At 41.1% G+C, this 16919-nt stretch overlaps 1 protein-coding gene and 1 pseudogene across 1 annotated transcript; both read left to right on the forward strand.

The window, feature by feature from the left end:
* Positions 1-805: 805 nt before the first annotated feature.
* LOC143560327 (UDP-glycosyltransferase 76B1-like) lies at positions 806-4151 on the forward strand. Its single transcript, XM_077048652.1, has 2 exons — positions 806-1365; positions 3259-4151. Exons 1-2 carry the CDS (start codon positions 873-875, stop codon positions 4131-4133), a joined length of 1368 nt encoding a protein of 455 aa, XP_076904767.1. The 5' UTR covers positions 806-872; the 3' UTR covers positions 4134-4151.
* An 11026-nt stretch (positions 4152-15177) lies between these two features.
* LOC143560328 (UDP-glycosyltransferase 76C2 pseudogene) lies at positions 15178-16541 on the forward strand (annotated as a pseudogene).
* The last annotated feature ends 378 nt before the right edge of the window (positions 16542-16919 follow it).

A 16919-nucleotide genomic window follows, 5' to 3' on the forward strand; every position in this document is an offset into this window, starting at 1 on the left:
TATAAATATATATTAAGCATTGTGTAAGCGTTACATGAAGGTAAATATCAAGACCCTCTTCACCTTGTCGGCTGATGGGTTTTGGAGTTAATGTGTTAAATCTTTAACCCGAACATGACTAATATATTCATTATTGTCGAACATATCAATCATAATCCACATATATTTGAAATCATGTGTTGCAAACACAGCCCTTTATCCCATTACCCATTGTGCATCTTAAAACTAATGTTAAATACGTAAAAGTTATTTTTTATTAGATTAATTAGTTTTATATATTTATACTTTTACAAACCTTAACAAGTTTATATAAATATAAATTTTATAAATACGATGACTCGTAGATGTGCACCCATATCTTCGGCACATAGTAACTTTTTTTTGTTTACTTTATAAAATCCACATTAGCAAAGGGGAAACAAAAACAAAATTTACATAATCAAAAACAGTTTTTCAACCAATCAATGAAATCTATTCTAGCTTTAGAATACCTACTAAAATACTATAAAATGACTATATAATAATATCATTAAAGATCTAAAGAATCACGTTTATTTGAGCTTGTAGCTAGCTGTTTACACTTTACGTACATGTAGTCTATATGATCATCTGCATTACATATTAATGGAAATTTTTCATAATACTCTGCGCTCCTATTTTGACACGAGAAACTCATGAAAATAACACGAGCAGTCATGTTATGTTTTCGGCCATCATATTCAATTTGGATACAATCACTTGCACATGTAACATGTTAGTATGCTACCACTGGTCCCGTAAGGGGCGCAATATTTAATGAATACATACTAATATGTGAAAACCAATTCATTAACTTGATCATTTTTCTTGCTTCGGCTTTGAACATTTTGAACATGGAGAATCACAGAAGCGTTAGCCGAAGAATAATATTGTTTCCGCTACCTTTCCAAGGTCATATCAGTCCCATGCTTCAGTTAGCAAACATTCTCCACACCCGTGGTTTCAAGATTACCATTATGCACACCGAATACAACTCTCCTAATCATACCAACTATCCTCACTTCACCTTCAAGCCCATCAAGGACGGGTTTAGCGAGATCGCTGACAAGGTGCATGGTACTCCAGACCCTACCTATTTTCTTAAGTACCTAAATAAAAGTTGTGTAGATCCGTTTAGGGAGTGTCTGGCTAAGTTGTTGGCAGAACCTGGTGAAGAAAGGGTTGCTTGTGTAATCACGGATGCGGGTTTCTACTTTGCGCAAACGGTGGCCGATGAGCTGAAGCTGCCTCGGATCGCTCTCCGGACAGGCAGTATCGGTTGCACCCTTGCATATGACGCTTTACCCTTTTATTCTAAAGAGGCTTGCTTTAAGCTTACAAAACAAGGTCGGTTAACTCTTAATTTTACATACATAAAAGTCGATGTCCATTGTTTTTTCAATATTAAACTAGAAGATTGTTTTGTAATATCCATCTTTTATGACATAAACTTGAAAAATGTAATAATGTTTACATCCTCACAATTAGGGCTGGCAATTCGTGTCTTAACATGTTTAACAGGTTTGAAGCAACGCGCTTAACAAAAGTATCAAACATGAATACGACTCGTTTAAATACTTTATATGGCATGATTATAAGACAGTTTTAAGTTTCATGTACCAATAAAGGAAAATGATTGAGTCTGTCCTACTAATTTTAATTAATTAAGAAAATAAAAAAATTACATACAGCACTTTTTTGATTAGGTGTCTTTAGTTTATAAATCACGTTAGTTAGCATAACTCTCAAGTGGTGACAAGGTGAGCAAGACTCTGGCATGTTATTTTTTGACCTGTGGCCGCGCCTTCAAGAAATTCGGCCACACTCGCCCGATGGTTAACTTGACCTTGTTAACAAATTACAAAAAATACTCGTGTACTAATAAGAAATGCGCGCGATTTATATGCCATCAAAACGGATATCTAGAGAGATTTGTTTAAATCATTTATCTATCATAAAAATAATTCATACATTTATATTGGAGTTTTTTACATAACTAATACCGTTTAAGAAATTCTTTTCACAACTAAGCATGGGTTTGAAAAATAATCAAAATTAATGCAATCTCCGTTAGTAATGACAACTTAAAGAAACCCTATAGGGTTAGTCAGGGAATGTAAGACTTACTCTATTGAGAATGCATAAGTTGTTATTACCAATGGCAACTTCTGACAGGTTGCCATTACTAATGGCAACTTCTGCCATGTTTTTGTCAAGTTGTCATTACTAATGGCAACTTCTGAAAAGTTGTCATTAACAATGACAACTTCTGACAGGTTGTCGTTACTAATGATATCACTTCTGATATCGTTACTAATGGCAATTTCTGATATCACTTCTTTGCTTTAATTCGCGGGTGTTTTTGTTTGGAGTCATACTCAATAAAGTTAAAACTAATGTCATGTGCATGCATTTGTACCAATAAAGTAGGTAAGGTGTGTGGTGTGGGGGAGGGATCAATTTTCTAAATGCAATGTGAGCATGGTTATTGACTATCCAGGTATGCTGGCTATGATTCCGTGGCATTATTCTTTTGGTTCACCAAACACATACGGTCAGGGGCGGACCCACATAGGTCCGATCGGGGTCCCGGGACACCGATGTTTTTTAAAAATTACTTAGAGACGGTATATTAAATTTTGTAAGGACCCCATAAAAATTAATACTTGGAACCCATACTATTAGGATTGAACTGGTACAGTGGAAAGTCCCTTGTTTTACTTGTGAGAGGTTGTAGGTTCAAGCCCCACCATACTCCTTTTTTGTTGTTTTTTTAATATCCTAGTCTTAGTTATTCAGTTAGGGTATTTGTGCTTTTTGTTAGTTTCTTTCATATACTCATTATCACCATGCAACATATATAATGTTAACATGGATTTTGCATATTCTTTTATTATTTACCTTGTGTATGTATATTATAATTAATCATTTATTTGTGTTAGAGTTATTTTTTCATGTTTTGGTCAATTATGTAAGACCATATATATAGATTACGTTCATGTTTTTCGGGTATAAATTAAAAGTGTATGTTTCATCTAGTTTCTAATTTAGATTCTTTCTACTTACTCGTTTCCAATGACACCATAGTTCCGTGTTTTATTATGTTCCTCGCCTCGACCCGACCCGAATAACGACCGACCCGAAAAATTTTGTAAATCGAAAAAATTGGGACCCCATTGACAAAAAATCCTGGGTCCGCCACTGCATACGGTTTCATAAATGTGGGGTTAATGTTTTCAGATTCAGATTATGAAGCATCAGTGCCAGAATATCCACTTTTAAAATTCAAAGACATTGTGAAGATCACAACCAACCCACAAGGTATGGAGACAATACTCACCAACATGCTTAATCAGATGAAGGCATCCTCAGGAATAATATGGAACACCTTCAAAGAACTCGAAGAATCTGCTCTAGAAACTATCTCCCAAGATTTACGGGTTCCAAGTTTCACTTTAGGTCCTTTCCATAAATATTTCCCAGCATCTTCGAGCAGCTTGATCGAACAAGACCGAACCATTCTCTCATGGCTAGACAAACAGCTTCCCAATTCAGTAGTGTATGTTAGTTTTGGAAGTGCCACATGTATAACTAAGTCAGAATTTCAAGAACTGGCACATGGGCTGGCTAATATAAGTTTACCGTTTTTGTGGGTGGTTCGACCAGGGATGGTTGTAGGTGCAGAATGGCTTGAGTCATTGCCTGAAGAATTCCTTGAAAGAGTGGCTGATAGGGGTCGTATAGTAAAATGGTCTCCTCAACCGGAAGTACTAGCTCATCCTGCAACAGGGTGTTTTTGGACTCATAATGGATGGAATTCGACATTAGAAAGCATATGTGAAGGAGTTCCCATGATTTGTTCCCCATGTTTTGTTGACCAACCAATAAACGCAAGATATGTGAGTGATGTATGGAAGATTGGCATGTTGTTGGAGGACGGGTTCAAAAGGTTGGGAATCGAGAAGGTGATTAAACAGGTAATGAAGGATAAAGAAGGAGAAGAAATGCGTGATAGAATAGGTTATCTTAAGGAGAAGGTAAACCTCTCCATCGTTGAAGGTGGCTCTTCTTGTCGATCATTAAACAACTTAGTTAGTTATATTTTATCGTTCTGATTTGCAAAAAATAAGTTGCACTTAATTTGATGTTTTTATGAATTTTCATATTTACTTTTGAATTTAAGTAATTTACAAGATTTTAATAAATAGTGTTTTATTCAAGTATTTTAGATCAAATGTAAAGGGGAAAATTAACGTACAAATTAAATTAAAATGCTAACTGTGAGAATCAAGTAGTGTAATTATATACAAGTATTGTAATTATGTAATTACATCATAGTGTAATTACACTATTTGTAATTACACTACGTTATAACTACACAATACGGTGTGTGTATATAAATATATATATATATAATTACACTATTGAATTATCACAATTAACACGTGAATTTAATTTGTACTTGATCCAAACCCAAATATAACAATTAGTTATTAATTAACAACAAAATATAGGTCATTTAATGTGTTTTTATTGCCAAATGTACTTGTTGAATCTTCTTAAATCACATGTGACACTCCTTAAATTACATACATGCATGCATACTACATACATCTACATACATTTATCCGTACGTATGTATATATATGTATTTTTAAATTGCATGTTCTTGACCCCAAATCCTCATAACGTGTCGCACAGCTCGTATATAATTAGGTTTAAGACCTCATATTGAATCGGATCAAACATATTGAAATCAGACCAGATATTGTGAGTCATGTGCGTCGGATAACCCTATAATAATGACCCTCACAACTAAGCTTTAAATATAAAACGAAAATCCTAAAACCACACACAACCGGCAAGTGTACCGATCGCAAGTAGTTTAGACCTAGGAAGTCCGAGTATCGAACACGTGGACACATAAGACGCTAACGATCACTAACCCTAGACAATACCTACCTTAGAATAATATTATATTGATTTTTGAACTCTTTTAACTTAACTGAACTAACTAGACAGACTGACAAAAGTTACCTAAAATAGAAAACTTAACGACAAACTAACTGTGTTAACTTAGGATGGAGAAAAACGTCTACCTAGGTCTGAATCAAATTGTAGGCCTAACAAGCTAATGGATTGAATGACTTCAAGACACCGGTCCCTAAAGATGACACGACTAAGGATCGCTCGGGCTCACTGGATCACCTCTCGGTCTCACTCAACAAGCCTAAACTACTCAAAATCGTCTAAAACGACCAAACCGGGAAACAATTGCTACGTGTTCTAATGAAGGATCACCTCTCGGTCTCACCAACACTCGACCCTAATGGCTATGAATACTACACAACCAAGGATAGAGGAACAATTCAACTTAAACCAAAATAGATCAACTAGTCGCTCAAAACACCTAAACCTGACAAGAAACGAACTCGCTCTCGCGCAATCCTTATTCTAGCATGCAAAGGCAATGAGACAACCCTAACTTCTTATCACCTCTCGGTCTCAAAGAAGGTGCCTAACCGCTGTACTTAATCCAATAAATCATGCAACAAAACCCTACGGTGGTACATACCGCAAACAAACCCTAAACACCAAGTCTAGAATCAAACAATGCACCAATCAATCAATACAAAACTAATCAATCAACACACGGGGTTTATGCAATAAATTAACCAATATTTCCAGTCCTTAAACACAACCTATTCCATGTCTAAATCAAACTTTACAATAGCAATTAAGGTCTATCAATCAAATAATCCATAAAACCTATCAAAACCTAACAATTAACATCATCCCTAGGTAGAACTAACAAGTTTAGCCGAGAATCATAGTTGGACAGCCATGAACATTTAATAAAACCATTAATAAACTCATCTTAAACATCAATTCAAACATTCAATAATCAATACTAATCAATAACAAGTCAATATCTCAAGTAATTGCAAAACTACTAATCAATTGAACAAGTAAATCAAAGTATATGAACAATGAAAAAGATGTAAGGATATGGATGTTTATGGGCTGCTCCCAGCTAATGTAAACTGATGGAGAATGATCACGAGCCTTGATTCTTGTGTCTTCTTCCTTCCCTAGCCGCCAAGAACACCAAACTCTAGCCGACAAAACTTTTTTTTCTCTCTTTTTCTTCCTGCTGCCTTGCTATCGGAACTCAGCTGCTCCCCTTAGGGTTTTAATTTTTTTTATATTATAATATAATAGTAGGCTTGGGCTTTTCCATGATGTAACGGACCGGGCCTTGAGTTTTACTTGAAAACGTATGCGTAAAAGGCTCGTAAACTGCTCCAAAAGCTCGGTTTCTTTCTTTCTTTCACCCAAAACCTACAATATGAATGAAATTATGTAAAACCCATCTAAAACAAGTTAAAACACATAAAATATAATACAAAAACGTAGATAAAAGGTGCGGAAAATACGTGTGTTTTACAACAGTGAGTGTATGTAGATTGGAATTAAATAGAAATTGAATTTCTTATAAATGACATTTAATACTAGTTACACATGAAGAAGTAGACGTTTGTTGTGGTGCACTCAAATAATTAAACATGTTTCCAAAAATCACTTATCATTTATCCAAGGGATATACCCCATTCTATAACGACACGTGAAAAATCATAGAGCAGTTCAAGATGAACTCCTTTTTATGGATCACAAAAGATGCAAAATTTCAATATATTTGATTACTTGTATTGATTGATTTAGTTTGAGGTGTAATTGTAGTAGGTGTACTTCTCATCTTAGCAACTTGCTATGATGAGGCTTTTTATAGAACATAATTATAATAATTATTTTTCTACAAATGTATTTTAAAATAAAAATGACATAACTTAATATATCAATGATCATTTAAGTGGCACTTGAATGGCCAATAAGCTCATATGGAGTTATAAGAAAGAGATTTGGTGCTTCAAATGATCCAGGTTTGATTCATGTTTCATCATTTAGTTTCAACAACACCAGATATTACGGAAGACTAGGCGAGTAGGGGGTGTCACTAGTTGGATTCTTGAAATGAAAGAGTTTTATCTCACCGCACTGTTGTGTTTTCATACAAGTGTTCACGGGTGTTGGATTTAGGTGGGGATTTTCCCAGACGAGTATTTCCCGATATAATGGATTAAATTACTTGTTGACCAATCGATTTATTACCACAACATTGCAACGACTAGATTAGAGTAGAACGTAACGGTCCAAGTAAAGTAGCAAAAGCATTAACAGCCACGAGCAAATTTTTAAATAAATAAACAGAAACGAGTGAATTGTAATGTCAAAGTAGTAGAGACAGTTAACTAGTAACAAACTAGTCATATTGACTATATGAGCTTGCAAACTACTTGGTCCAGTTAGTCTTTTGTAAAACTAACCGAGACGATGCATTTCGTGAGTCAACTACTCGGGTCAGTTAGTTTGTAAATTACTCGTCCTTCCGAACATCAAAGATCTACTCGTCGTGATGAGAACATTTATGCAATAGTCGTGGATGTTATTACCGAGACATGCATTTTCTTTGCTCGTGGCGACTAAACCAATATGAAACGTACTTGTTTCGGTGAGTTTATGGTCACGTGACGTATTTTTAGTGGTTATGTAAACTACTTGTTTTGTTGCACAAACCACTCGTCCCGACTAGTTTTTAATGCCTATTTTTGAAATATAATAAAAAATGTATCTAAAATATGAAGTTAGTTTCTTAAAATACTTATTTTAAGAAATTTCCCTACAATAAAGTCTTCTGTTTCTAAGAACCATATGTGATCCAATGCTAATAGTGAAAAGTGAAAACACCACTTATTCTTGTCTGATGTAAATCTACGTAAACAAATTGACTACCGCTTGTCTTGAATCGATAAACCAAATATTAAATGATATATCAGCATTTGCTTCGGCTGAATTCTGAAGGGCACATGTTTCTTACCCTAAGCTACCTACCCGTCATTTAATAACATTTTTTTTAACGACCAACAGCATTTATTAAAAAAAACAAATGCAAACGAATCGGGTCTAGCAAGATACCAGATCACGGCCCGAGAACCACCACCAAGAAACACCATAAATACAAGCTCATCCATTATTTTTTAAATCTACATCAATCATCTCAAAACAAGTACGCGCTCATCCGATCTAATTCTAACCCAAAGGTAACTAAAAGCCCTTATGTTTCCCACCACCCCATCCGGTGTTACTGCCAAGCCGTCAAAACACCATTTTGTTCTGAGCCTTCCATAAACACCACAATGGCACCACACAAACCGCGTGGAAATGCTTCGTCTTTTTTTCTTGGAAACTTTGTGTATTTATAAAAATCCAGAATATCTAGAATGCTAAACCCGAAGATAAATGGCATGATGCCGTTCTTTTTTTTTTAACTAAAGAAGATTTCTATTTAAAAACAAATTGATTATAATAAAACGGCAAGTAAACACCCATATTCATGGGTTCCTAAACCAGAAAGCTTATTTAGAATTAAGTCGAACCCGCTCCACCTATTACAGCCTAATTTATTCTTGTAATTTGTCATTTCTAGACAGGTAGATGATTTAATGCCGATTGAAATCAAACTACATTAGCTTCTTTTATGCATAAAATTCATGACATTAAATGTAATCAATATATTTAGGTACATCTACCTTCAAGAGATCAAACAGTACACACACGTGGTTGTTTAGCTTAAATGTTTATAAATAAGGCAAACAAATGTAAAGCAAACCAAGATCATAGCCATGAACAACCATGAACCATCAGCGACCGTGCAACCGCGGCCAAACACCCACAGGCTTACGACCTTAATTTATTATGTTTGGCTTATTTTATTATATGGACTAATACAATATTATTGGGCTGAGGGAGTTTTGTGGAGGTAACCCTAACTGGGCTAGGCCCATTAGGGTACCATGATGGTGGCCATGAGGCTCCCTATATAAGGAGGTCCCCACCTCCTTATTAAAGGTTGTTGTTCTCAATAAGAGCCACCACCATATTTTTGTGTCTGTAAACAAGAGATCCTCGAGATTTCTTAGCAGTCACTTCCACACCCCCAAAAACCATTGCAGATCTGAGCGGATGAGAGCGAGGTTTGGTTACATCATCCTGTAGAAGACGATCCGAACTATGCCTGGTACGTTTCGTGTTTCTTCATTGGCGCCATCCGTGGGACGGTAACGAACCACACCTCAATCTTCCCCGTTTCAGGTCCAGATCTGTGTTTCTAGAGTGACGGAGGTTAGATCTGGTTCTAATTCCTTCAGATCTGATTCCGTTTGAGCAACAGTTACGTTCGATATTCTTGTTTCTCTCTAGATCTGCGTTCATACGCAATGGGTGCCGGATCCAGATCTGATTTTTCAGTGTTCAATGCTGGAATAAGTTCTAGATCTATAGTCACAAAGCAAAAATTGGGTGTAAAAAAGGAATACACAGGAGAATGACAGGCTGTGTACAGCCTCAAAATAATACACAGATAGACTCCGCCTCCTTCTTCTATTCAGCTCCATCGGGGCTGTCTTCGCCATCAAGGCGCCATACATGTGCGCCGCCGTGGATCTGCACCGCGCGGCCATCCATGAGCCCTGGCGTGAATCAACACCGCGCGTCATTGCGGACCATATAAGCGCTCTGGCTTTCCAACACCACCACTGTGACGTCCATTCCGCGCCCATAAGCAACAGTGCGCCATCATGCATGCGCACAGTCGAACACCCCGATACAATATATGAGCGCCACTGCAGATCGTCGCCGCGTCACCATGCATGCGCGTCACCACGGAAGAACAACGCAACACGCATGTCTGTTACCGCGGCACAACACTTCGCCACCACGCATGCGCCACCGCGATTCAATACATCGCCACCACGCGTGCGCCACCGCGATTCAATACATCGCCACCACGCGTGCGCCACCGCGATTCAATACATCGCCACCACGCGTGCACCACCGTCGCGGATTAACATTCCGTCAACATTCATGCGCGCCACGACAAGTGAACCTCGCCACCGCGTAAGGTCATTGCGCCACCACGCGTACACGCCACCGCGGATAACCATCTGGCCGCCATGGTGCATGCCACCATGCATGAGTTCCACCGCTATGAAGCAGCAGCGCGCCATCACGCATGCGCGCTGGCACCGAGCACCGCACCACCGCGATCCAACACCTCGCCACCATGCATACGCGCCATCGGAGATCAAGTCTCCGCTTCCATGCATGCACACCGTTAAGGATCACCCACCACCTCCGCCGAGGAGCCGCGCCTCTAACTTGTTAGATCCACGGAGTCCGCTTGTCTGCACCGCGCTTGATAAAAAGCAAATTTTACAAAGTATAAAATGTCCAAGAAAGTTTGTACACGTGCGAAGGAAAAACCCGTTTATAACCGCAATCCGGGTATCAACACCTGCGGGAAGAGAAGTTAATGCCTTCCATGCATTAACACCTGCGGGAAGAGAAGTTAATGCATTCCATGCATTAACACCTGCGGGAAGAGAAGTTAATGCATTCCATGCATTAACACCTGCGGGTTGGCAATCCCATCAACACCTGCGGGAAAAGAAGTTAATGCATTCCATGCATTAACACCTGCGGGAAGAGAAGTTAATGCATGCATTAACACCTGCGGGAAGAGAAGTTAATGCATTCCATGCATTAACACCTGCGGGAAGAGAAGTTAATGCATTCCATGCATTAACACCTGCGGGTTGGCAATGTCATCAACACCTGCGGGTTGGCAACACATGCATGCGCGCCCGCGAGTCACCACTCCGCCGCCATGCAAGGGCACTGCGGAGGATCAAGATTCTGCTACCATGCATGCGCGCCACCGGAGATCAAGTATCCGCTTCCATGCATGCGCAATGCCGAAGATCAAGACTTCGCCGCGATGCATGCGCACCCGCGAGTCACCTCCCCGCCATGCATGCGCACGCAACTCCCGCCATGCATGCGCGCTCAACTCTCCGCCATGCATGCGCACGCAACCCTTCGCCATGCATGCGCGCTCAACTCCCGACATGCATGCGCGCTCAAATTTCTGCCGCTATGCATGCGCGCCCGCGGATCACCACTCATCCGCCATGCATATGCGACCTTGGATCATCATCCCGCGCACATGGAATGCAGCACAACTTAGAAAATGTTTCATGTAAAAGTTGTCAAGTTCGTAATCAAGGCTTTTTTAAGCCATTATGAATAATGATACGCTCTATTTTTTCTTAATATGCGTTCTATTACCTTTTGCATACATGTTTCACACTTCCATTTATTAATTTTGAGCAATATGACAACATTGTATTGACATCAAACTAAAAATAAAACGAAGTAAAACATACATGCGCGAGCTTCAAGCTCAGACGCGTTAACGAGTTTTAACTCTAAAACGTCAGGGCCTTAGCCCAATAATATGAGCCTTAACTCAAATTACTCATAGCCTCCATCCTACGTATTGCGCAGCTGGACCATAAAAATACCTAAGCACAACTAAGGCAAAGCACATGCCAAAGCATAGTTGTTAAGGTCTCAGGTCGGGGCCGCGCATGGGATTATAATGGATATAGGCAGAGTAACACATACTGACACGTAAAGGCTAAAAAACTCATTCATAATTTCCTATAATAAATGCACGATAACGTCGCGCAAAAGAGGAATAATGAAATGCCAAGGCACATGTCAGCATATTCAGAATATCGCAAAATAACTTGAAATATGACAACTGTTAAGGATTAAGTAAAAATAATTTCCTTACAACCTTGTTCAAGTTTCAATGGCGTCAGGAGTAGGTCCTTTGGCCACGCCAGAGCCGCTAGCAGAGGTAGCGTTGCCCGCGCCATCATCATTGCAACCAGTCCCTTCATATTCATCAAGTAATTTCTTTAAAGCGCCAAGATCGGGCTGGTCAGCAAGCGCGGCTATCTGCGCGCTCAACTCTTCGCCATGCATGCGCACTCAACTCTCCGTCATGCATGCGCGATCAACATTCCGCCGCCATGCATGCGCACTCGCGGATCACGATTCCGCCGCCATGCATGCGCACTGCCGAGGATCAAAACTTCGCCGTGATGCATGCGTGCCCACGAGTCACCACTCCACCGCCATGCATGCACACTGCCGAGGATCAAGATTCCGCCGCCATGCAGCGCACTACCGAGGATCAAGATTCCGCCGCCATGCAGCGCACTGCCGAGGATCAAGCTTGTAGCACTGCCCTTGATAAAAGGCAAATCCAAAAGGTATAAACTATGTCCAAAAAGTTTATACACATGCGAAGGAAAGATATGCTTGTACGATGCAGTCACCCGCGGGTCATAACCGCGACCCGCGTATCAACCTGTGGGATGCCAATGCCACCCGCGGGTCGAAACCGTGATCCGCGTAGCAACATGAACACTTCGCCACCATGCATGCATGCGTCCCCGCAGATGAGCATTCCACCATTAAGCATGCACGCGCCGCGGATAATGCACTACCCCGCCATGCATGCACGCAGCCACGGATCAACACTCCCTGTGGAAGACTTTGCCATCATGCATGCATGCGCGCCCGCGGAAACCACCATGCGGGTCGGAAGACAACTCCATGTCCTCGGTTTTACGCAGAAGACTCCGCCTCAATGCATGCGCGCCCGCGAGTAACCGCTCCGCCGCCATGCATGCGCACCGCGGATCAAAACCCCATGCGGGTTGGAAGACGACCCCATGCGGGTCAAAAATAGTACAATATGAGCTTGGAAGACGACACCATTCATGGGCGCCGTGCTCCGACATAACAAACTCTGACCAAGGCGGGTCACCTGCAAGCTCCGCAGGTAAGCACCCGACCACCGTTCATGTGCGCCGATGGGTTTCAACAATACGTCACCATACATGCGAGCCAAGGATCATCGCGTCACCGTGCATGCATGCGTGTCCCGCTGATCAACTCTACGCCGCCATGCGTGCGCTTCCGCAGATGAACAATCCGCCGCCATGCATGCGCGCCATGCACATGTTGAACTCCACCGACATGCTTGCGCGCCGCTGCTGAGTGCACTACGCCTTCATACATCATGCGCGCCACCGCGGATCAACATTCTGCCACCGCAGTCGCAGATCAACCTTTCCGCCACTCTACACGCGCACCGCCATGATGCTTGCGCGCCATGAGAGAGAGAAACAAGTAATAATCAGATCTACGCTCACGCGCCCCCACTCGCAGGCGTAGGTCAACATAAGCGCGACACGTGTTCCTGACACTGTATGAGGAGACGTGAAAAGCCACTGTAGCACCTCGAGCACACGAAAGGTCTGACACATAACGTCTCCATCTCTGATGCATGTCAACACCAACCAACCACGTGCATTGACGATTCGTTTTAACCAAAGGGATGGAATTTCGCGCAACGCGCGTACAAGAAAAGAAAAAGAATAAACAAGCCCTATTAAAAAAGCAAACTATTAAGTCTAATATCTATCTTACCTCGCTCGCGCGAGACAAGACACACATTAGACTGGGGGGGCTTGAAGGGGTATGCACCCGCCTTAACATCGAGCGAGGCGGGTCAACCCACAAGATATAGACGAGGCTTGAAATCAGGATGTCATGAAGACACAAAGCCAAAACCTATGCGCAAGCGCATGAAACATCTGCGCGTGGCGCATATCACATATGCACACAACACACACATTTAGTGAGAATAAAGAGAAGACCTTGCGCATCCCCGGGATAGGCGCATAAAGACCGCGCGTAAGCGACACACAACAAATGAGCAAGAGATTTCGTGGCGCAGCCTTTTTCTCCAGTCCTCATAAACCCATAGGCCACGACCAAACTTAAAGGTTGGGAATCCTTATAAACCCATATGGCCACGCGCAAAACATAAAGGTCGGGAGCCTAATAATATCCCACAAACATAAAGGTCGGGAGCCTAATAATATCCCACATTGCCACGCGCCAAACATAAAGGTCGGGAGCCTAATAATATCCCAAACGGCCACGCGCCAACGTAGGTTGGGCACACCTCATAATTTGCCCGAGGATGGGAACCTTGTAATACATCCACTTTTAGTTAATATGTTTTTGCAGGTTCGGCTACGAGTCGCACAAGCACCTATGACATTATTATTATTATCTGGCCGTTTGTGCCTCCTTTATTATTTTGAAGACAAGCCGGGATAGTCATCCTGTGTAGAAGAGGCCCTTGTGGGCCAGCCATTATCATCATATTATAGCTCATAAGCCGCAACTCGCGCATGCTTCATTATTTTATAGCTCGTAAGTCGCCTCGCGCGCAAGCTTCATTATTTTTATAGCTCGTAAGCTACCTCGCGCGCAAGTTGCATTACATTATTATCGAGATGCGCACTCTATCTTTTATCAGGCCCCGCGCCACTATTGTTATGATGCGTGCTATATCTTATTCATGCCAGTGCACCATTATTATCACAAGGATCACAACATGTCACCATCATGGAGAAAACCTCTCAAAACTCAAAGACAATAAAGACAAGGCCGAAGAAAAGAGAAAAAACCGCCTCATATCCTAGCACACCTTATGAAGTCCAGCGCTCCACCTAAACGCTTGCACGCCTAGGAGCAACACTGGACTTGGGGGGCTTGTAGGGGTATGGTACTAAACCCGGCTTACGACCTTAATTTATTATGTTTGGCTTATTTTATTATATGGACTAATACAATATTATTGGGCTGAGGGGATTCTGTGGAGGTAACCCTAACTGGGCTAGGCCCATTAGGGTACCATGATGGTGGCCATGAGGCTCCCTATATAAGGAGGTCTCCACCTCCTTATTAAAGGTTGTTGTTCTCAATAAGAGCCACCACCATATTTTTGTGTCTGTAAACAAGAGATCCTCGAGATTTCTTAGCAGTCACCTCCACACCCCCAAAAACCATTGCAGATCTGAGCGGAGGAGAGCGAGGTTTGGTTACATCATCCTGTAGAAGACGATCCGAACTATGCCTGGTACGTTTCGTGTTTCTTCAGAAATCAAACTACGTTAGCTTCTTTTATGCATAAAATTCATGACATTAAATGTAATCAATATATTTAGGTACATCTACCTTCAAGAGATCAAACAGTACACACACGTGGTTGTTTAGCTTAAATGTTTATAAATAAGGCAAACAAATGTGAAGCAAACCAAGATCATAGCCATGAACAACCATGAACCATCAGCGACCGTGCAACCGCGGCCAAACACCCACAGGCTTGTGCTCTTTCCATTACCATTTCAAGGCCACATAAACCCCATGCTACAATTAGCAAACATTCTCTATACCAAAGGCTTCAAGATTACCATCATTCACACCGATTTAAACCCTCCGAATCAATCAAACTACCCGCAATTCGCCTTCGAGTCAATCCCAGGCGGGTTGATGTTTAAATCCAAAGAAGAGAGGCTAACTCTTGGGACTAGTAACTATGTCATCAACTTCTTGAACAAAAGTTGCATCGAACCGTTCGCGGTCTGCATGGCTAAATTGCTAGACCGCGAACGCGTGACATGCTTGATCTCAGATGCATTATGGCATTTCACTCAGCCGGTTGCCGACAGTTTGAAACTTAAACGAATTGCGTTAAGAACAAGTAGTTTATCTTGTATTCCAGTTTATGCAACTTTTGTTCTTGGTGAAGCTAGTTACTTCAAAACCGCAATTAAAGAAGAGCTTGTGTTGATGACGAAAACCGATATAGAAAAGATTCAGAAAGACGGGTCCGAAAAGGGGAACAAGGAGTTGATAAGTAACATGATTAACGAAACAAAGGTGGCTTCCGGGATCATATTCAACACTTTCAAAGAGCTAGAAGATCCTGCATTTTTAGCCTTGTCCCAAGATTTTAAGATCCCGAGTTTCCCAATCGGTCCGTTTCACACGTACTTCCCCGCCTCATCGAGCAGTTTATTACATCAAGATAAAAGCTCGATTTCGTGGTTGGACTGCCAACCGGCTAGCTCGGTGGTGTACGTGAGTTTTGGGAGTATTGCTCAGATGGGTGAACTTGAGTTTACTGAAATGGCTTGGGGGTTAGCAAATAGTAAGCAGCGGTTCCTATGGGTGGTTCGACCCGGTTCAGTGTCCGGCTCGCAGTGGCTCGAGTCGTTACCCAAAGGGTTCAAAGAGGGAGTAGGTGAGAGAGGGTGTATTGTCAAGTGGGCCCCGCAACAAGAAGTGCTAGCTCATCAGGCTATAGGGTGTTTCTGGACTCATAATGGATGGAACTCGACTTTGGAGAGTATTTGTGAAGGTGTTCCTATGATCTGCTCGCCTTGTTCCTATGATCAACCGATTAATGCACGTTACGTGACGGATGTTTGGAACATAGGAGTTATGTTGGATAATAAGATGAACCGGGAGGAGACCGGAATCGCGATAAAAAGGTAATTATGGAAAAAGAAGGTAATGAGATGAGATTGAGAGCTAAATCACTTCAAGAGAAGGTGAAGAAATCACTACAAAAAGGTGGATCTGCGTATCAATCTCTAGAAAAGTTAGTTGACTATATCCTCTCTTTCTAGTGTGTAAGTATTTTTATCGTTCGTGTTTTTATTTTTCAGAATAAACCAATGGAAAGTTTCACGTGTGTGTGATGTAACTGGAAACATATATATATTACAAATTCAAAAAAGTTAATTTGCAATGGTGTTAGGCTTAATTACACAAATAATGTCTCATGTAACGTAACTAAGGAAAAAACGTGACATGCCAAAAAGATATTATTGACACGTATGGTGTATATCATACTTCACATTTAATTGACCTACAAAAGGTAGTTATACCTTTCATTCATATCTAGATGCAACCTCTACTATTCACTTGTTGGTCTACAAAATAAGGCCAACTGATCACTGGCACATCTTTAATCAATCAATCACGCTTTTGAGATCGTCGAGTTT

This window comes from Bidens hawaiensis, unplaced genomic scaffold (genome assembly GCF_021521415.1).
Source record: "Bidens hawaiensis isolate Kalapana, Puna unplaced genomic scaffold, B.hawaiensis_p1.1 tig00020325_1, whole genome shotgun sequence".
Lineage (NCBI taxonomy): Eukaryota > Viridiplantae > Streptophyta > Magnoliopsida > Asterales > Asteraceae > Bidens > Bidens hawaiensis.

Bases quoted from the DNA above. Each gene is read 5' to 3' on its own strand.
- LOC143560327 (XM_077048652.1), top strand. From the start codon at position 873: ATGGAGAATCACAGAAGCGTTAGCCGAAGAATAATATTGTTTCCGCTA. The intron at 1,366-3,258 runs GTCGGTTAACTC...TAATGTTTTCAG, and splicing joins CTTTAAGCTTACAAAACAAG to ATTCAGATTATGAAGCATCA.